At 43.0% G+C, this 21,903-nt stretch overlaps 1 protein-coding gene across 1 annotated transcript; it reads right to left on the bottom strand.

Annotated features, from left to right (window-relative positions):
* Positions 1 to 723: 723 nt before the first annotated feature.
* Positions 724 to 20,700, bottom strand: T265_05831 (hypothetical protein; the record flags this gene model as incomplete). The annotated part of the gene is made up of 3 exons (XM_009170938.1): positions 724 to 870; positions 15,836 to 15,952; positions 20,542 to 20,700. The coding sequence occupies 3 exons, from the start codon at positions 20,698 to 20,700 to the stop codon at positions 724 to 726; spliced, it is 423 nt and encodes a 140-aa protein (XP_009169202.1).
* Positions 20,701 to 21,903: the final 1,203 nt, after the last annotated feature.

The raw sequence follows: 21,903 nt of genomic DNA, 5'->3' as shown, positions 1-21,903 counted from the left end.
TGGTATCGCTTACTTCGCACGGAATAACCACTTTATGGACACACCAAAATCCATAAGATTAAGCAAGCTAATTTTTTGTGCGTTTCACTGCGAAGCCAGGACAGGATTCATGGTAGTGCAGCTTGCAAGACGTAATATACACTTTATTGAATGATGTATGGTAACTTGTACACTTATTAAGTATGCCGCTGGTATGAGATCAGCTGTGCCCGAAAAAATGTAGAAATGGGATGCTGTGTCTGCGTATTCTACGATTTTGGCCGAGTATCGGCCAAGTTCCATTAGCGGTTTTTCACAGAATTTCAGGAAGGGACAACAAATACAGTGCAGTTAATTCAACTGTGAGAATCAAAGCATTATTCCGAAAACGAGAATAGTTTCACAACAGGCCGCCTAACAATCATGAGAACAGAAAGGGTCATGTTCCCCGTTTATGTACACTATTCTCAGTACTAATCTTAGACTAGAAAATAATGCTGTGAACCGGGTAAGCAGCGGATCATGATTTGATGCCGATTAGGCTTTTTTCTTCGCATAAATGTCCCTTATTTTTCAACGCGGATGTCACAATCCACGGATTTCTATGTGCAAGAGTTCCGCACTTCATATGATTGGTTTCGTAGTAGAAAATTGGGTTGTACTTGCAGCGTTCAAAGTACTTGGATAAATACCTTGCTCTTAGAGGACGAGATGGTTAGTGGGACAGCCTCAGTCAAATGCATTTTACACAGCTTGCAACAAAACTTGATGTTCCGGCTCGTCAATGTGTAAAATTTTGAAGTAGTTTTGCGTTAGGTTTTCTGAACTCTCAATAAACTGTGCCGGATGTAACGTTTTTGGAAAAAATGGGTCATAAGGTTGTTTTGCGTGCTACTGGAAAAAAACTAGTCGGGTTGCCACTACTGTCTTGCTACTACTGAGATAGCATAGGTAGATAACTGGGAGCCCGCAGTTAAAATCGCTGATATGTAATGGTAACAGCTACTTACGGGAGAAACGAAATGCAGTTCATCTTCCATGCATATATCGATATTTCTGAAAACCTCTTCTGCTCATTCAATCTGACCACTGTAGTATACAGTCAAGTGAATGGCTGATGCATCACTTCGGTATAGTGTGATGCTTTCCCAAAAGTTGGGATCTTGACCTTTGAAGAGCATCCCAGGATGACTAATGAGGCTTGTGCTCTACATTGACCACCGGAATTGGTAAGCTATAGGATTGTTAAGCAAATCCATTGAAAGGGCCCAGAATTTCTTGACTCGGGAGCCGTACGCGAGTTTCCTTGGGTATACGTAGTTCTGTCCCGCAAAAAAAGCATCCTAAATGAATTGGCTGTCAGTTTGACTTCGGAATATGTGTACTGGTCAGCTACCCTCCAGAGAAACAATGTCGTAAACTAACATAGTGAATGAGATGTAACAACGACGGGGGTCCTTCCATCTGAATAAATTATTGAATCAAGTTAGAAATTTCAACGATGAGGCTGTCTTTCAAACGCTCATCACTGAACTTAGCATGGTGATAGTTCACGCATTTCATTTTCAGCAAACAGTTGGCAACAAACACAGACATCATACCACAAACATGCCCTTTCAACTGTACAAAGTTTCAGTTTGGCAAACGTAAATGGAATTTGCAAGGATTTGCATTATCCTACGTCACTGATAGTCTGTTAATGTGGTTTGAATGTAAACGTTGCATTGGAATTATGAAAAGAAACAGATAGCATTATCAGAATGCCTTGTTGGTCCTATCGGTGGCTGATTTTTGCTACCCTTACTTTGCACTCTCTATCCGGTATGCCAAGTTAAATCCCATTCAAGCCTGAGAATTCGTGCCTCCTATGCTTGGGTGCGAAAACCAAGTCTATCTTGGTAAAAATGCAGCCAAAATATTAAACAAACGGGAAAGGCCCCATAATTTTTGATACACTGAATCATATGATAAAGCCACTGAACACAAGAGCTCAAACGATCAATAGACAAGTTTCTTTACAAGGAATCTTCAACTACCCACACTACTCAAAATATAACACCCTCCAACAGTCGTTTTTCTCATCCAAGTAACGATGTCAAAACAGTGGAAAAGTGTGTCGCGTCATAGCATCTGTGTGTCAATGATGGATAAATCATCCGGGCATTACTGCGCGGCTCTATACAAGCGAGCCCGGTCGATGTTTTTTTTGTTTCCCTGTGAATTTTTGCTGCGTACGTAATCACAACTAACCGAGTAGTATTGCCTTTATTTCCTTTCGGGGATGAGTTGATTCAATAATAATACTTAGTTGTCATATTTTCGCGTGACTTAGGCTGGAAGCTACACTCATCTAGGGGTTAATGAAGTCTGCAATATGAGTGTTCACGTACGCGTTGCTGTTAGCTTATGGAACATCGTTTTCTCCAACGTGAGTGCCAATAAGTTAGGCAAATGATAATACGTGTAATCGAACGAACAGCCGGGCAAAAGTGAATTTAGTAAACAAAAAATTCTTTTATAGGACAGCCACAATGAGCAGCCCATCACCTCTGTTGATTTGTTACCTGACCAAAGGCCTTCATCATTGAACTTGGCTGGTGGGTTGTAGCGAAAGTACAACGCACGATGCATCAGCGAGCATTTCAACTCTATGGTTACTACCTTGTAAATGGCGATAAAATATCATCGTTATTCGCTGCCCCACCTTTTCTCCTCATTGTGCAGATTGAATCACCTTCTCAAAAAGGGGAGATGTGCAGCTTCTGTTTTTACCATGGTAGTGCGATCCAAATGATATGAAGCAGAATATTCCTGCGACCTGACCGATATTTCTCCAGTGATAATGCTTCTCAGTTTCAGGTGAAACTTACTGTCGATTGGTACTGTGTTGGCGCTGTCCTGTATGGTGAATTCGTTCGGTGTTCGTTGTTGAATGAAACCCATCACATTTTATGGGTTCATTTTCACGTCTGTCTAAACAGCTTCACAACCCGGTTGCTATATCTATCCAGTAGCTATTGGCCGTGTTTAGACAATATGGGAAGCCCAAATTACTCATTTTTATTACTGTTTACAGAGGTAACTTTATCTCCAACCTTCTATCTTGTGGAAATGGGATCCAGTAATAAAAATTCTGACCGGAAGTAACCCTTCTGTCGCGCACGGACTGCTGTTTCATGGATTCTGTGCAAACGGAATCAGCTTGTGAAGAATTCCAGTAATCTATTTATACTTCCGTGGCCACAGTACAAGAAGCATTGTGGAATCAGACAAACATCGAATCACAACTCCACGCCGTTCGAGATTTCGTTTGCACTGTGTCCATTGATTCCTCCTTCTGATGGCGGTCGCGTTGATGCCTCGCTGAATGCATCCAGTACAAAAGTGACTCACCCTCCCTTAAGCGCACTCATCACAGTATCAGAGAAAACAACCGCTATTAATTGGATTGCCGGGGTGAGGATAGGAAATGGGATGCGCTTTGGAGTTGGCTGAGTGATATTTCGACAACACACCATAAAACGCCTCGCTTTTCAGTCTTTCTGTCGATCGGAACGACTAAAAGGCAGACAAGGCACAGTTAACTGCACCCAGCCAAAGTTAGATACGCACTTAACTTCGAGAGGTTCGGTTGGAGAACTCATAAATAGGTCTAGTTCTCTCTCACATCTGTGTTAACTTGTACACGCAAACGGCACTCATGATCGCTTACCAAGCCGAAACCAGTCGGTAGGTCACGTCCACCCGAAATTAAGTGGAGATTCGAATGGGCGCTTTTGATCCTATGAGTGTGTGTCGACCACTTGCTGATGGATACCCGGTTACCCGAAGGTCCGAGCTCATCTGATAAAGACCTCAGTCAGGTCGTTCATACGGTCAACACAAACATTTATAGTAGATCTGGGGACAAAATTAATTTTTAACAGCTCTGCCTCAAACGTTTTTGGCGCTCCATTCGGAAATAGGTTGAACCGAGATAGAACACGTCTACAGATTCACAAACAAGTTGTATACTGTCAGTGCAATGGACAACTCAACCTCTGAGAAATGAGCCGGTGCCTTGAGATGTGATGTACATTGAACCAAATCGAAGCTTTAATTCTATAGGCGGATTTCAAAAGAGTATAGTAATTAATGGTATTTTGACGGAATTATTTACGAAGGGAAATGATACAGCAGTCTTACAACCTCAAGATAGTTGCAATCAATACAGTCTATATGGTTCGTGAGAGCCCAGTCTGATGCACTGCTCTTCCGCTACGGCGACCCTTCCCCTTCTAAATAAAATCTCACCCGTGATAACTGAACTATTGTGCTAGAAGTTTACGTCTCTAGCACTTGGAGTGACCAATTTTTCGCATAGTTTTGAATGCCATCTCCACCACTGGTGCATGATCTAACCAGTTAAGTTGCAGCTCCTCCAAGGATAAAGTATGGCAGTCATGTCGCGTTTCAGTTGGCATGGGGCCGAGTCAATAAAAACAATCTGTGCTGTAGAGCAGAGAAACATTGTACAAATGTTCTATTCTTAGTGATAATCAACAGCTGCGCGCATCTCACTAAACTTAGAGCGTTCCAAATAAGCGACCTTCCGATCAGTAGTTGAACACTGGGAGCAAGAAATCCTAATTGCTAATTCCCAAATCTCTTCATACTACCATCAATCATATCACTGAATAATATGTGATACAAAATGTGTACAAAAATCTATAAGTTATTCTGACGAGTCTTTTTGTTGACTAATCAGGATAATTGCGCCAGGGGAACTCTGTTCAAACGAGAGTGGTGAGAATGTGAATTCTGCAGATCGCGCAACAACTCAAAACTAGTGAAAAATTTAACTTGTCATTGGGGTGTGCGCTTTCACTTGAGAAAACAAGACAATTGTGTCATCACAATGCGTCACGGCCAAGGAGTCTTCAAAAGCGGCACAAAAAATCTATGTATTGGCTGGGAAGATAAAAGGTCGCTGGATTGGAATCACAGTATAACACCACATTTTCTGGAGAAGTTTTGAATGAAAAATTCAACTGAATACTGCATATGACAGATATAAATGTGCGGGCTGCTTTGGGTTAACAAAGGTACCCAGGTTAGGGGTATATAACAAACGAATCCGTTTGAAACACTGTTTGAACACTGTTTACAAGCAGTCGGACTGGCGGTTGAAGAAAATTCTGTTTTTCACACTTTTGTTGCAGTTAATTAGAATCGGGAAATATTTTTAACGGGTTATGAAGCACAGACATCAAGCAGCTTGATTGTTTTGGCGAAAATCAGTCGTCCGGCCCATTAGTGCTGCCTGCCACTTCATGTCCGTTCTCAAAAAGCTGTGTAAAGAATGCGGAAAATCGGGAGGCTGCATGTCATCACAGGTTGCATTGTTTAGTTGACTAGGCGGCTCGATCATGTGAGGATCCGTTTCAACCATCTCAAGAAAGGGAGAGAGAGTGGAGGCTCTGGGCAACATGGGCACAACGCCGCTTTGCATGACATGACTATCCCGCCCTTCCCTCTGGTTCAAGGTCCATTTGAAAATGATGATCTATTTAGGAGGTATTCGGAGGCATTGGTCTTTTTTATTGATTGAAAGCAGTCCACCAAAATGATTGCGCTGAAAGCGCTCGGATCCACTTTGCTTAATTTGCATAAAGTGAGCCTTTGTTCTTGTCCAACAAGATAAATCAATAAAGTGGTCGCCTTAAGCATAAATCGTCAACCGTAAATGGACTGGCTGCAGCAGAACCAAGTTGGACAGGACTGTCTGAAAGAACGCACTTACTGATCAACAGCCTTCCCATAACCATACTGTACACGGTGCATTGACCAAAAATGGCTGCATGCGTTGTCGATTTTTTTATCACTGCCTGAGCAGAAGATTCAAAGCGTTTTTTGAAGCAATATGATGCTTTACTGGTGTACCAATATTCAGTATCGTTTTATTAGACCAACTGAACTGTGGTGACTTCGCTAAGATTCCGCACAATGTTATTAGTTTGAATCCATGGAAATGTGTGGGCAACATGATTTTGATTACGGTTTGTATCGGCATGTTTTATCGTTGGCGAAAATATTACTATATGAAAAACTGCCATGTGGCAGGGGTTTACGAAGACCGGTCGTACATTTAGATAAGAATTCGCTCAATATTTGCGAATGAACAAGTTCGAATGGGTTTATGACTTGAAGTTCATAATGTCAAGAAGACGATATACTTTCCCCATTTTTGTTGACGAATGGTTCTAGTCATCAAAACTATGCGAATGAGTAAATTATTGCATGGTCAGAAAAAGTTGAAAAAATCCATAGACGTACAAATAATTTAGATGCGTTCCCTGATTAGTGGGAACCAGCGAACGTTGCGTTTTCTGTTGTAACCAGCCGATATGCCGGATCCCATCCTAATTTGGACGCCTCAAGTGTCCTTAAACGGGAAGCTTAAAGCCAGAATTCTGCCTACACGGCTCAAATAGAATAATTTCAGCCAAATGGTTTACCAGTTGCACCACAATTACATTTCAGTGCAATCAGCAGCTTCTCTGTTATTGACTGACTGAAGTTTTAAACGTTTCGTTCCGGACAAGATGACATTTATGGACATCTGCCGGTCACATCTGGGGTAGATGTCGCAACGCCTACTTTGCAGACATTTTTTTCCTTTTCATGTGCACTGTCTGTGCACTGACTTCGCATGAATAGATCAACCATCTTCAAAGCATCTGTCCAAAACAAATGTGTCATTATAATTGATTCTATACGACAGCGCATCGAGCTATTGTCCGGAAAAAACCGTCACAAATATCTCATCATTAGTGAACAAATCTTTGGTATCCTGAACTGCTTATAAATACCCGTGGTCTGTGTCTGGTGAAGAGGGCATCCATAACTACCCTTGAATGCATCATGAACATCTAAATTGATGCAGTCTGGCTGAATTTTAGTTCATTCAGGTACGTTTACTGTAAGCGATCACACTATCTACAAACAAGTGAAGGTACTTTGAACATTATTTTCAGGAGTAAACTTCTCGTAACTTTCCATAACTTACCACGTCAAAATTCTAAGGATGATGGGAAAAACGATCGAAATTTACCTATAAGCTTTCAAATAGATCGAATGTTTGCACGTTTCGATAAATATTGGCATGGAAATTAAGCTGCTTTTGGAGAAGGACTCAGCTGAATTCATTAGAATCTCGTTTATAGTATTGTTTCAAGTGAATGTGTTACGGACAAGCCGTTGTATGCCCCAGCTGGAACGATATTCAATATGTTGAAGTGCTTTTTATTACCTCTCATAAGGTCGCCCCCATGGGGTCGACAACGACCGCCTATCTGTATAGGGACCCCGGGACTCAAATAACCAGTGTTCATAGCATTGGCGGAAATGGCCTAATCATGCAATCAGTGGCGCTCATGCATCAAAGCTATCGCCTTCAATGAGTAGCTACCCACTTTCCGAACAAAGTGAACATACTTTCGCCTCCAGTGCTCGGTTATATGTCCCACACGCCCTTTTTCCGGTGATCGAAACTGCAGCAGCTGGAACAAATGTGCCTTTGGTACACGGTTTGTGGGTGATAAATTGATTGATGAGGCTCGTCGATTGGGCATGGTTCCCGAACTCCCCACTGACTCTATCCCTACTTGAACGCACTTTGTCCCTCGCTTTCATCAGCCTTATCACAAGTAGTGAAGTGCGCACTGTGGGGCGTATAGACTTGACGTCCGTGTTATAGGTCTGATACCTTCTTGGACATATTTGCGCTGAACATTTTCACTGTGATACTATGGTGCTCTATTATCAAACAGAACTTATAGGGAAACCTTTCAAAAAATATTATTTAGAAAACGATCCCATTCCTTACAACCAAACTGAGAATGAAATTTAAATAACATGGAGCAAGAAGTTAACTCGTAGTTTTCTAGAAAGTTTAAAGTGACTATGACAAACACAAGAAGTCATATCGAAGGAGCGCGAAGTGACCAACGGGATTGCCTAGTCTTTCTTATATCGAGCCGTCAATCAGGCGAAGGGTGATCAACATTTCAAACATTTGTTTTAATGTGTCTGGATAAAAAACCACTTGTACAATACTGATTGGACGACACAGCAATTACAAAACTGGATAGACGTATACATATTGTTGATTTAAGTAAACTTCGTGAGCTGGTTTCTTTTATGATATTTTGCACTGAAATTAGGCAGAAGTCAATGCTTCTCCTCCTACACAGCAGTATCTAAATCTAGTTCCGCTGTCCACGTTTGGAAATAAAGTCACATGGCACACATACCTAGCAAAGAGAAGTTATATCACTCTCATCACATGTAGGTGCGGCTTCATCGATTTTGCCATGGTGTCGTCGTATACCTATGGAAAGTAGCCAAAGCCTCCCAGGTTGTTGAAAATTCGAGAGCAAAAGGGGTATCATTCGAACCGTCGCAGCAAATTATCTGTTAGTAGTTTCTCAACAAGACAAGAAACTTGACGAGTTAATCTGAAAGTGAATGTATTACTTTACTCACGTAAAATTTGGTGGTCAAGACGGAGGTAAGGCTGGTGGCAACTCAGGGGTCTGGCCCGAAGGAGAGCAAAAGCAGGGATACGCTGTAGTGAGTAGTATGTCGTCAGCGATCATGCTGTTGACGACGATCTCTGACGATCTCAAAAGAACACTTTGGGTTTTTCGTTGAATGCGGTGCTAGTGAGTGGGATATTATACGAACAGACATGTAACCCCAACAATTCGGGTTTGTGGAAAATCCGGGGCAACCGTGCAACAAACCACTCACGGGCCTTAATAAGAAGAAGCCGGCACAACTCAAGCTGATTTAGACGCCGTTGGGAGTATCAGTATCCACTATTCATGATTCGGATGGTAGAAGACAGTATGTAGTTCGTTTAAGCTCTGTCACCATATTTGCATAAGCAGTATCGTCGCTGCAGGTGGGGTTAGAGAGAAAGGACGGATGCTGAATTTGCCACGCTGTCGGATCAAGTAGCTGGTAAGGTATGTGGACGCAACTGGTAAATATGGGCTAGAGATGGGCGTCCAGTTGAGGTGAGTAGTCAAAGGGTCAAGGAAATTCTTAACCAAAGCATATGCAAAACATATTTGACAAATTAACTAGGGTTAATGAGGTCCATGAGTTTTCAGAAATATGTTAATTGGATCTAGTGAATTAGGAAGGCATTACCAAATTCAAAACCATAGCCGGAGCTCCGAAACCGGTTGTATGGTGCTGTTTTACCGGCACCACTTCATCATAACACATAGATCATATTTTGGCTCAGGAAACTGGCCAAAAGACCAGGTGGGGTTTTATACATGCTAAGTCAAGTTATTCTTCGATAAATAGATTAGTTTTGGTTTCCCTTGGAGACTCACCGGAATCCTAACTGAATTTTTCGTTAATGATCTCTTTTCGTTCGACTGAATTTGGGCACCGGACCGTCTCATCTTTTAGCTCCTGAGATAATCTAGACCTCGCAATACATTTTACACTTGAGGCTGTAGGAGACTGTTCGACAAGCCTTGACCGGTTTTACTTTTTTCAGGTAGGCGCTCTTACTGGGTTTCCGTCACTCTAATTTTCTATCTGAATTGGCCGGATGGAAGTCGAATCACGAGTCGAGTCAAGCGAGACGTACCTTTATTCACACCCGCACATATTTGTGCAAAGTGAATGAGACTCCAAGTCCTACTTGAATTTGTGCATCCCATAGATACCAATATTTTAATGGTGAGTAGAACTCACTCGTGGAATTTAATGGGGGGGGGAGTGCGCACACCCTCGAAAGTGGACAGAAGCATCTCGTTCTAAGAGTTGCCGTCGCCTGGAAGGAATTCATGTTTTAGTCATATATGTTCATAGTTCGGTAAGACCGAAATATAGCGGAAAGAAAACCGGACATTGTCATCAGGAATATTTGTCACGAATCTACTTCCCGAACGGACTTGACGACAACTGCGTTGAACTCGCGTTAAACAAGAATGAAACTTAAGAATATAAACAAACTACGAACAGAGTCGAATTGAGTCTTTCTCAGTTTTCATTGCTGGCTCTGAACTAGTCTATATCGTGGAATAATCTAGATGGTTAATCGTTTCCAGCTGTTTGGTTCATCAGCTGCCAAACGGGTTCTAAGGTTATACTGCGAACTGGGGAATATCGTGTATTACGCAAAGTTTATATTCTGGTAGAAGAGACACCTAGGGTTGGCTCTAATAGGTTCTTTTGGTCGGGTTCAATAATACACAGAGAGCTGAAGGTTCGAAAGAACACAGGCGAAGTATAGATAATGGCTGGACAAAAAGGAATGTTAAGGTAAGACGCGAAGATCTAACCGGCAGAAAAATCAAGCTGCTTTATGCGGCACACTCAGTTGAAAAGGAGCCTCGTAAACGAGATATCAAACTTGGATATAGGTGTCTCCTGTGAAAACCAATATGCTGTGCAAATGAGCGTAGTTGCCGAGTTTTGTGCAATTTGGATTAAACTGGTACATCAAGTTGACGGAAACCCAGTGAGTGTGCCCACCTGATGAGCCGGAACAAAAGTGAAACCGGCCGTGGACTGCCTAACAGTCTTCTGCAGTCTCAGGTATGGTGTATTTGGTCTATACAATACATTGCGAGATCTAAAATATATAAGGAGCTGAAAGATGAGGTGGTCTGGTGCCAAAATGCAGTCGAACGAGAAGAGATAGTGCGCGAGAAATTCAGCTGGGATTCAGGGGGAGTCTCCTTCAAGCGTTAGGTATATTCGATGAGATAAGAGGTATGCACAATCTCAAGACAGAATCTGGCAGCCAATTCGAAGGCACTGAGGCAGGGATTCGAACCCAGGTCGCCGAAACGGAAGTCTGCGATAATCAGCCCTGGGCCGGGGTCAGGTCAGTCATACATCATACTTCGTAGGCAAAGTGTAGAAATTTTGAAGTTCCACTAAAGATTTTATACCATACGTGACGTCTCAGTCGATGTTGAAACAAAAGTAACACCGTACATCTCTTTCATCCTTACTTGTGTGTGTGTCATGTGCATCTAACATATCACGAGGGAGACAGGAAGTCTATTTTTGGTGCTTCGGCATAGCATGAAACCATTTGCAGTTATAATTACACAGCATAACCCAATTTGTCAAAACGGACTGATGAGAAGTTTCGCACACGTTTGAAAACAGTTATTTCTGCTGCAACAGGAAAGGTCCGGAAGCGCAGGTAAATTTCATTACTGAGTAATTCTTCAAACTTGTACTCGTCAATCATCAGATGAACTAATTTATCTCTATGGATGTGAAACTTACAAGATTCAGAGATTGCCTTTCAGTTATTATTAGAACATGACATAATACTGAAGTGGTAAACCCAGGGTTAATACAGAATCTTCAAAAATGACGTAGGAAGTAAAAAGCTGTCCACTTAATGGGTATGGAACTGAAAGTTATTGAAAAGATCTTTCGTCCATTTGGCTCCACTTGAAATGGGGACACTTGGTAGGGGACTCTTCCTTTCAGTCATCCGTAAGTTGCGGATAGTGCGTGAGTATACTCGTAAGAGAGGCAAAAGTTATCAAGCTATAACTGAAAGGCCCTCACCAAGATTTTCGTAGGGGAAAGTAAGTGGTTCACCTCGTATCCAGCAAAAATATGGAGCACATCATGACATCAGTCTCTTGCACATCGCCATTATGTACAGGAATATTCATGTAGTCGTTGCGATAACATAACTGCTACACGGGAGAAGGATCTTTTAATGGAGTGGATTTGCTGTGGAAATGAAGACCAACAGAATGCATCATTCCCAAGTCATCCTATTGTCTACAGAGGATAAAACACTCAGGCCAATGCCATCATGCCACGATTGATGTTTGATTCGGTTAAACTTAGCAGTATGAGTTTAGTTGGCTCCATGTTAAGGATACTATCTGGGTGCTCAGGCTTGAAATGGAAGTCCGTAAACAGCCATTTTCTCGTTGGACTGCACAATCATAAGACAACACTAATCGGCGTAAGGCTGCTTGTGCACAGAAAAAAGGACAAGGAAATTCGTTTTACATTTCAAGTTTAAAAAACCACGAGATTGTTTCTGCATAAGCCAGCGCTTCTCAGAAGGATGATGAAAAGCTGTGGGGGAGATGAATTAGGGTCAACTGCAACCGTGAACCTAGAAACAACCGCTATGAGAGAAGAGATGAAGCCTCACGGGGTTGTATCCCCCGTTCTTTCACAGACTTATACTACCAGACTGCAATCATGAAAGTTCATTTTACCCGGACCTTCAAGTGACACATTGGGGTGTTCAATCAATTTCAGTCAGCTCATTCAGTGCTTGCATGTTGAGCGGTCTCTGGGCGGTAGGTTACCTGCGGTGGGGTCTCTTGAAAACGAGGAGCTTACAGTGAAACATGGCAAATGCGAATACCTCCAAACGTCATTGTTCCCACATATGACATCACGGTGGTCATTTTCGTGTGCAGCTGAGTGGAGAAATCTAGCATCTACTTTAGGTTAAACAGCAAATCACTACTAATGATGAACAGTAGTTTGATCAAATACTGGCGACGCACACGCGGCCTGAGAGTTGTATTTAACCAGCAAAAGTCTTCAGCGATGTTATCCTCCATGTATAATCCACAGTGGGTACCGGCATGTTAGCCATCCAGCCAAGCACACAGATACAGTCCATGATGCGATGCACACCATGCCACGAGCCTGCATGCGGGAAAATAATGAAGAATCTAGGTGGCATTTGACCTGCGTGTTGCGACTGATGTGACGCATAGTGGTACCACGTACACTCAACTCACAAATCAAAGCACTGCAAGTTCGACAAAGCAATACAGATCTATGTGTAGCAGATGACGACTAAAAAGCAATATAACAAGCATTCTTGCACTCAAGAAGGTTGGAATTCATTTCCATTTACCTGATTCTGTTTGTAGAATGCAAAGCAGAGGAAAAGCGACTGCGAAATCAGATGCATACATGTTTCTTTGGAAAACTAAACATCGAAACAGCTCACTTTTCACAATTTTCTCCGTCAGTTCTAATCCCCTGAAAACTGTCATTTTGCGCTAAGAAAGCGGGGGTGCCTGATAAGTATCATTTAAAGGAATATGGTGGCTCGTGATCAGAACCCAAAGAACAGTTTGGGGATGCAGTTTTTCATCATTACTGGCAATTCGAAGAGAGAGAGTTCGTGAGAGAGGGACAATTTTTATAGTGAAATAGACGATCGACTGCTAAGTAACTAGCTCAATCTCGTTACAGTTGATTGAAAGCGTCGATCAATTATTTATAGTGTTCGCTTTTGACTTCAGGTCCTAGCACTGTCGTCATATCTTCCAATTTGTTTGAATGCTCAGTTCACCGTAGCCCAGTTGATCGACTATGATCGTGTTCAGAAAATATGGTGATTACAACAAACCCCAAAATGTGACGTTTACTTAATTGGCTTTTCGTCCGTTCCTCACGGCAGGTTGTTATGTCTAAAGCAGATCAAATAATGTAAAAGAAATTGGAGCCAAAAATTAAGTTATTTCTCGAAGACGACAGTCAGCTGTTTTCACTGTTGTTCGTGCTCATCAGGTGGACCAGACAAATGCAGTACAACCCTCTCTTGATTGTCAACCAGCTGTTGATTTTCTCCGGCCACAGACGGTTGCTGCATACCTATTGGGGAAGTTTTTAGAGTACTTTGAAGCAGCCGTCAACCAAGATATCCATTCAAAACGTAGTCATCAATTTTAACAAATGTAGGAGAATTTCACAGAACACAAAGTCCTGTTTTCATACAGGATTTAGATCACGGTATATATATATATATTCATATATATTCAGATAATGCTTAGGCTGGAATAGTCCATGCTGCGTCGGTGACCTCATGCTTTGGGAAGTTCGCGTGTTAGGGTCACAAAAGTCGCAGTTGCATCTTGAAAATTGTATGCTGAGTTCAACTGACTTCAGACAGAGTGGTCCTTTTCAAAGAAATGATCTCTTCTCGTGGAACCATCCGTGAAGAAGTTTCCCGGTAGACCGAAATATTGTTACTAGATGGTGCTAGATTATCAAAGTCTCCCAATGGGAAACAAAGTGTACACAACTGAGGGCTAAATTTCTAATATGGAATGTTTTTCTAACAAACACACTCAAATTCTGAAGCAATAAGCGAATCACAATGGCATTTACGGGCGATTCAAATGCATTCACTGCGTATGATATTTATTCTCTGATTGAATGTGTTGCCTCATGTTTCAGTTGGCGTACATAACGTTTGCTTCTGTATTTGTATAATTCATCACAACTGTACGTTAACTCATTTGGATCATGTGATACAGGGTGGTTCGTCAGGCCAATTTCGGTTTTGTACATCATGTATTCTTAATCGAAGAAGGATTTGTATTTGAGTCGCTGGATACTGACTCTGTACTGTTAACGTTAGCTTTTGGTGTACATCCGAAAAGATGGTTTCTTTTGAATGTAATTTTCTGAAACATCAGTCCATTTGATGGTAATTATAAAATGTTGTGCATTGGATCATGCTAAATCGCCCTGGCCGACTGTCGTCTATTAGACCTAAGAAAAAAAACGAAATAAAGCGGAAAACAAACTGTATACTGTCTTGCTTTTGGCACGAATCTGTCAAGTATCTTTTTCACGAAATTCTCGGCCGAATAGATTTGACAAAATCTTCAATGAACTCGCGTTAGACAAGAAAGATCCTTCAGTATGTATACACTCCATAACTAGGAAGCAAATTCAGCGTGTTTTTTATTCGCTTTTACTCTACATTCTCCACTACCGTGAAAAAAGCTATTTTTTAAACAGTACGACGTACATTGCAATGATATGCTTTAATGACCGAAGCAAGTAGTAGTCAAGGTGAACATTAATTTTCAGGTTGAGCGATTAGTCACCGGGGTTTCGGCTGAAGGAATAGCATAAACAAAACTTTTGGATGCGTTTCAGCTAAGTCGACTGTTAGCACCAATGTACTCTGCGTGTGAGTGCTTATCACAGCAAAGTCAAAAGAGGATCTCTCACCCAAACGTTCCAGAAATGATGACTCCTTAATGGCGTCCAAGCGTTTTACAAGTGATCAAAACGCAGAATTTATTCTTCCTGGTCTGACACCGATCTGACATCCCGAAAAGCACCTCAGCTTGAGAATAATTTAAGGGTGGTGATAAGTGTGACTGCGGACTAGAACTTTGACTTCTACGGTCACGTGAAAAAATGCATCTTGTCATGCATCGACTCAGTCAGATACAAATTCCATGGATTTATATGCCGTCTGGTGGGTCCAGCGCAGTTGGAGAAACAATTCACGAAAATTTTGAAAAATTTCTTTCTCTGTATTTCCTGGGGTGTGAGAGATCTGAATGGCAACCTTGAGGTCATCTAGGGTGTCCGTCAGCATTCGCACATGAGAGAAAAATCTAGATGAATTTTTGTTTACTTTGTCATTTTACTTATTTATTTTTTGATAAATATCGTGAGCTGTGTTGGGTTTTAAGTCTGTTTCTTCATGTAAATGAATATATATGATGTGGAACTTTGTATCACTTAACGCATCCAGTTATCTACACCATGCCCGGGGGAACGGGCGGTTGTTGTGAGTGAAAATTGTCCAGTCTTCCAGCTCACCATCCTGAAAGTTGGTGTGGTTTGATGGATTTGCAAATGGGTTAAAAGCAGAAGCTTGAATCATGGAATCATGGAAGGCCCACATTATGGTGATCGACTGAGGCAAAAATTTGCAACCTGTTGTAGTGGGCATAGCATTGCATGAAAGGCTAATGCACACTGTCTAATGTACCAGTGCGTAAGTAGCCATGAGGGCTGCCCTCACTTTGGCCACATGGAAGTAGGACGCGTGTCGCTCTGGTATAGCCAGTGCAGCTGGACTCAACGATTCAACTGGGATCTTATATCTCATCTCAAATTCAACTGGAGCATCGTTCACATACTGACTCACGCGAGAACAAAGAAAGAACGTGAACTCATGTAGGAATGGCACCCCACTGAAAAGCCAGCAACAAACATATCGAAACTCACCCATCTGTCGACCACTACAAGCAAAAGTACTGCAGAACGCAGAGGCGGACAAACTAAAACGAACAAAAAATCAGGCTGAATCGGCCAAAAGTAAGGAAACCAACAAAAATGGAGACCGTCATCACAACTACCCGAATTCGAAGAAAGGGACTACAACGCAACACAACCCGGGAACGGACCTGAGACACCTCGGAACAGCTATCCAACCAACCAACGGAATACAAGGCATACAGACCACAGCGCAGCCCAGATCACAATGGAGCCAATGATACTACAAGAAAGTTGTATACCAATTGGCTAATCACATGACAGGATATTAGATACTCTTCAAAAGCTATATAAATGCATCTAGGCACAGAGGAAGAACCCATTCAATGCATACTGACGAGGTCTGCCAAAGAGGGACAAAACATCTGCAAGCCAATTATCAAGCTCGGCGAACAGATCAACCACCATCTGATCAACCAACTGTAAACATACTCGAGCTACATATATTTCGACAAATCGACAACTCATAGTGGTGTTATGCACTTCCCAACCTAACATGACATTGACGAGAATTTTCTCCGCCCCGACTCAGGACAACTAGAAACCAGCAAAGCGTGGAAGAGCGCATTTTTCGTCAATATGGTGGTTGATCCGAGTAGTTCGGTAGTCTGCCTGTCACAAGCCGTATTCAGCGCACCTTAGGTAGGCTGACACACATGCAGTGGTGCATCTTCGTAATTCGCGCTTTTTGTTGCACCCACGAGAATGGAACGGCACTGATGGCCATATACAGGCGCATGCGTGTACGCAACCGGAGGGAGACGAAGTATGGGAATTGTATGACCGGAGTAGTACGATGACGGTTCGGATTTTAAGGAAGCGCGCAACGGGAGACGTTGTTGGTGCGAGATTTCGCGGCAGTTGGGAAATCAGCCCCATAAAATCAGGCATACAGGAGAAACACTGAGTTTATAGATAATGCTGGGAAGGTTTTGATGTCATGTTGAATCCAACCTTGAGTCTGACGGTCTCCGCTCAGTCGAAAGAACTCACTCATCCTCGTCCCCATACCTTGGTGACAACTACATATTTTCATACAGCCTAACGAGTGCTTACCTGTTTAACTAGAGAATGTACGTTTGTCTGTTCAAGTGGGCCAAATCAAGAGTAACCAGCACGCTGTGATTCATTAGTACCGATACGCTTCCTAGTTGTTACAGGGAATGTGGATTCAATTCCTTGTAAGGAAGAAGTCACGTCCGGGTGTGAGCCAGAAGGGCGAAAAATGTATTCACTACATGCATTTACTAATACATATCAATAAACAAGACCAGGTTAACCAGCAAGTATGAAAGATCATGATGAAATCAAAAATCTATTCACCGGCAAATATGTTGCGCTTTTAGGCTACCTATTACGTTTTAATTCAAGAGGTTTTTTTACAAGCAGAGTTACTCCACAGTTGAAATCTGTTTTAGTGGCACATCTGGGCTTCTTCTAATGTTTGTCTTGACATTTGTGGTGCACAGACAAAGTTGGGAAACGTATAGAGCCTTTACATCTCTGACATTTTAAAACGCTATAAATGGCCATAAACCCATGTCTGGGTTTTGCTTATCGCGAATGTTGTAAGCTACACCCTGCTTGATGCACGATTACCGCCATTTATCCTGTTCCGCTTATTCCTACGTCTTACCTACTTTTAGACGGAGAAAAAAGATAAGGTATTTGATGCGCAGTTTTTCACTTGGGCGATGAATATCAAAGACGTATGTGGTGTAGGACGCCCAACACATTTCGTAGGAGCGCCAGTGCACCCGTCCCGATGGCCCGCACATGACTGTGCAACAGTTCATTCTAAAACCGAGACTAGCACTTTATGTGTTTGTTGCTCCGTGTCTGCGTGCAAGAAGTCAGTAACAAACTTATGACTACCCAAAAACATCAGTTGTTCACCAGAAATGAGTGAGATAGGTATGTTTCAGTCGTACCCCTGAAACCGCTGGAAAAGAGTAGTTTGTCCTAGATGCACACACACACACGAAAGCTCTAGACGTCTTTCTGTTGATCCTGATCACCAACGAAGGCACTGATGTGACCAGATTTGACATAAAGACTCTAGTACCAAACTACCACCATTCAAACACCTTAAAAAAAGACAAAAACTGTCTTATTTCCTAGTGACATTTTGTGGTCATACGTAGACTCCGAGGTCATTTAAGCCAAGTAAAGGGCGAAAGGATAAAAAGCAATACCCAGTTTACCATTTGTTTACGCAAGATGAACTGCTGACGTTTGCATTGATGCATTCCTAAGGACACTGGCGTCAGACAACCAGCTGCTTGTTTGTCTTTAATACACAGGTGTGTTTATATCAGTCATGGAGCACCCAGAATTCTGTTATGTAGGACCATGATCCAGGGGGCAAAATATCAACATTTTCATTCATGAGACCAGCTTCTCTAATGTTTTCACACTAGAACCTAGAATCAAATCAGATTTACAAGCAATATTTGAGTGCACTATGGCCTCACAAGTCAACTGTATACTGCTCTACCAGAGCCAGCGATCCAACGATGACAGGTGACTTCGAGCAGGAGCAGGAGGCCATTAGCGCTTTCCGGAGTGAGGTGATTAGCACAAACAGGTACTATCAGTAGTCATCAGATAAGGTTTAGAATGATCTGTGGGATTCTCACCTCAGGTGTTGAATAGAACGATTATCGCAGATCTTTAGATTAGGGTGGAATGAACGTATGCAGTGAGAGAACCTCAAGGAGTAAGAAGTACAGTTACTCACGTAGATACCACAACCCTTTCGTCCATTAGCATGCAGAACATCCTTTTACCTAGCGAAATACACTCGTTTGCAAACAAATTTGGTTTTGCAGGAACCCAGTTGCTTGAAAACGTGTGATACTGTGCAGCTAATCACCCATGCGTGTTCGTGCTACTGCTTTCTACGCCACAGTCGGAGTGAAAAGTGAACTTCCTCCATGTTGTTTGCTTGTCTTGATAAAAAGTGACTATGGGGCTAGTCATGAGAGAAGCGCAACAGGCCTTTCTGGAACCCATAGTTCGTACAGCTGAAACTGAGACGATATGGACCAGATACGTTCTCACAACTCACAGATTGTTACAAGATTGAAATTATCGACTAAGGTTGCTGCCGTGTTCACTGGCGCATTTCGCACTCCTCATTAGTATTCATACACGGGGGAGTTCAAAAAAAGATTTACAACGAAGAGCAGGCTATCAAGTTAGTACATTGTTTCAGAAGGAGTTTGGTAGTGTGAATTTACTGCGAAAAAGTATAATAGACTGACTACCACTAGCAGGTTGTCTGCGGATAGATTACCCCAATATCTGTCTTGAAAATTTAAACTACACAGCATTGCTAAATTTATCGGAATTATTTCTGCTTCATTTGCGAACAAATAATTTCTTCACACTGAAACGCCTATAGATGCTGCTAAGCTGTTTACTCGACAAAAAGCATCTCTTTTTGGGGAAGATGGAAAATATGACGCATCTCTCGATTTATCTACATAAGGCTAACGAAATTTTCGGCTTCAAATGCTGTGAATGTTTTTAGCGGTTGATAGCAGAATGTAATGCCATCGCTCCCTTCAGACGCACTGTGGACCACCTAATAAAATTGATTACACAGAAATGAGATATAGTGGTGTATCATCCCAAGTTCGAGAGAGCTCAGCTGTCAAGGAGCAAGCTTAGTGACCGGAAGGCTCATGGTTCGAATCCAACCTCCACACCTTGACTACCTGAGTGTAGACCTCGGTCCGACAGTACCTCAGCCATCGTGCTTTCTTAGAGTAACATAACAGCTAAACGCCAAACTATGGTTATTAGGGACGCAATAAACTACTCGTAAGGTTGCTGAAAATTCTTCGACAACCCACGACCGGTTTCGCCCTTCTTGGGGCTCGTCAGATATGTCCAGTCCCCGAGTTCCCGTCAACCTTGTGTTCTAGTTGAGCCCATATTTCACGAAATTAGTTAAATACACTCATTTGCAAACAAATTTGGTTTTTGCGGAAGACTCGCCCAGAATCCAGCTGAATCTATCGTTTATGGGGTTTTCAAACAACTGAAGATGCTGCAACAGGCCACCCCAACAACCTTACTGGTGAAAGGAAGAAGGCTTTCACTGCGAAGTTATTTATTAGAAAATGCCAACTGACCGGTTACAGACCACTGGACAGGGATGCAAAACTCTCATTTGCATCTATCTTAGTTACAAAAACTGGACACAGATATTCTCCCGAACGAGTCCTCCTGGAGATTCATTGCCTCCAATCGTTCGTCGGCCAAATAAAAGCAAATGTTGCAAAGTGGCCCCGCGAATTCCGCAACAGATTTCCATTTTTCAATCAACGCAAAGCGAAATTCTACGAACAACACATACTACTCGCGTGCCTCCCCATCAGTAGTGTCACTGTTGCACACCTCCACCCCTTAAAGCTCGTTCGCATGCCATTGATTTTCATTTACCTCCGTCAGGTCGGCTTCGGCAGCGGGTCTACTGGCCACTTTTCGGGTGTATCGTGTCACTTGCGAAGCTGCGTCCCATTTACTCTTTTCGATCCCCGACCAGCTTGAATTGTATAGACGTTCCCCCGGCAGTCGGTAACGAGAACCGGCCCTTGCCATCGACTGTCTAACCGTTTTCTACCTAGTTTTTTCCTGAACGGCGGTCAAATTTTCTCGGGCTCTCCTTTTTCTTCCTCTAGCTCCTCCGGGGACAAGCATGTTCCTGGCCACAACCCAATTTCCTGATCAACCGGAAGGCGCGGATGTCGACCATACATCAGCATGAACGGGGACTTGCCTGTGGTTGACTGTATGGAAGCACGATGAGCTAGAAACACCATTGGCAGGTTCACTTCCCAGTCACCTCCTTTGGCCGCCAGCCAATCCTTGATCGTTCGGTTAGGCCATTTGTTTTCAGGTGGTATGGTGCCGTCCTTAGCCGTCTGATACCCGGCTTCTGCAAACAATTCCTAAACTCCGCTCTCGAAGCAGGGCCCCTGATCGGTTAGGATCATTTCTGGCACATCATGGTTGGCCATGATGCGATGCATTATCACTCCGCTGATCGTCGTCGCCCGCTGATTAGGCACGGCTGCCGCCTCAATCCATCGCGACAGGTGTTCTGTTATTATCACGATGTATTGATCCCCACTGGTTGTCACAGGAAAGGGGCCCATGACGTCAACTGACCACAACTCACCGATTTCTGAGACAGGAATAGGTTCCATGGGATGGGTTGCCCCTGTCGTATCCGCTTTCATTAGTTGGCTGCGCTTACAGGACACCACATAATCCGTCACCTCACTTCCCATCCCTGGCCAGTAGGCCCTCCGTTAAAGTAAGTCGTACGTCTTGGTGCACCCTGTGCGTGCCATCTCATGGCATTCAACGATAAGATTCCGTCTTAAGACGCGAGGTATCCTGGGCAGCACAACATCCGAATCAGTGCCGTTCCGGGAAATTATGCCAGCTTCATTCGGCCTCAGCCGATAAAGTGACTCTGGAACGTTTTTAATTCCTTGTCTTCCTCTCTGTTCTCAATGCTCCTTCCATCCAACAGGGCGGCTGCAACCTTTTGCCACACAGGATCCTGCCGTTGGAGTTGCACCAACCTTCCGGGATCCAGTTCGACGACGATTGGCTCCACTTGTGATCCTGGGTACTTCATCTTCAGCCTCTGGTCTCGACAGCCAATCAGTCAATTGGTTCTCCTTCCCGGGCACGTGCTGGATTGTGAAGTCCTACTCTTGCAACCGGAGTGCCCAGCGCGCGTGCTTTCCGCGAGGATCTCTGGTGGTCTTGATCCACTCCGGGGGTTTGTGA

Source organism: Opisthorchis viverrini (assembly GCF_000715545.1).
Source record: "Opisthorchis viverrini unplaced genomic scaffold opera_v5_112, whole genome shotgun sequence".
Lineage (NCBI taxonomy): Eukaryota > Metazoa > Platyhelminthes > Trematoda > Opisthorchiida > Opisthorchiidae > Opisthorchis > Opisthorchis viverrini.
This window is presented reverse-complemented; position numbering and strand designations above follow the sequence as displayed.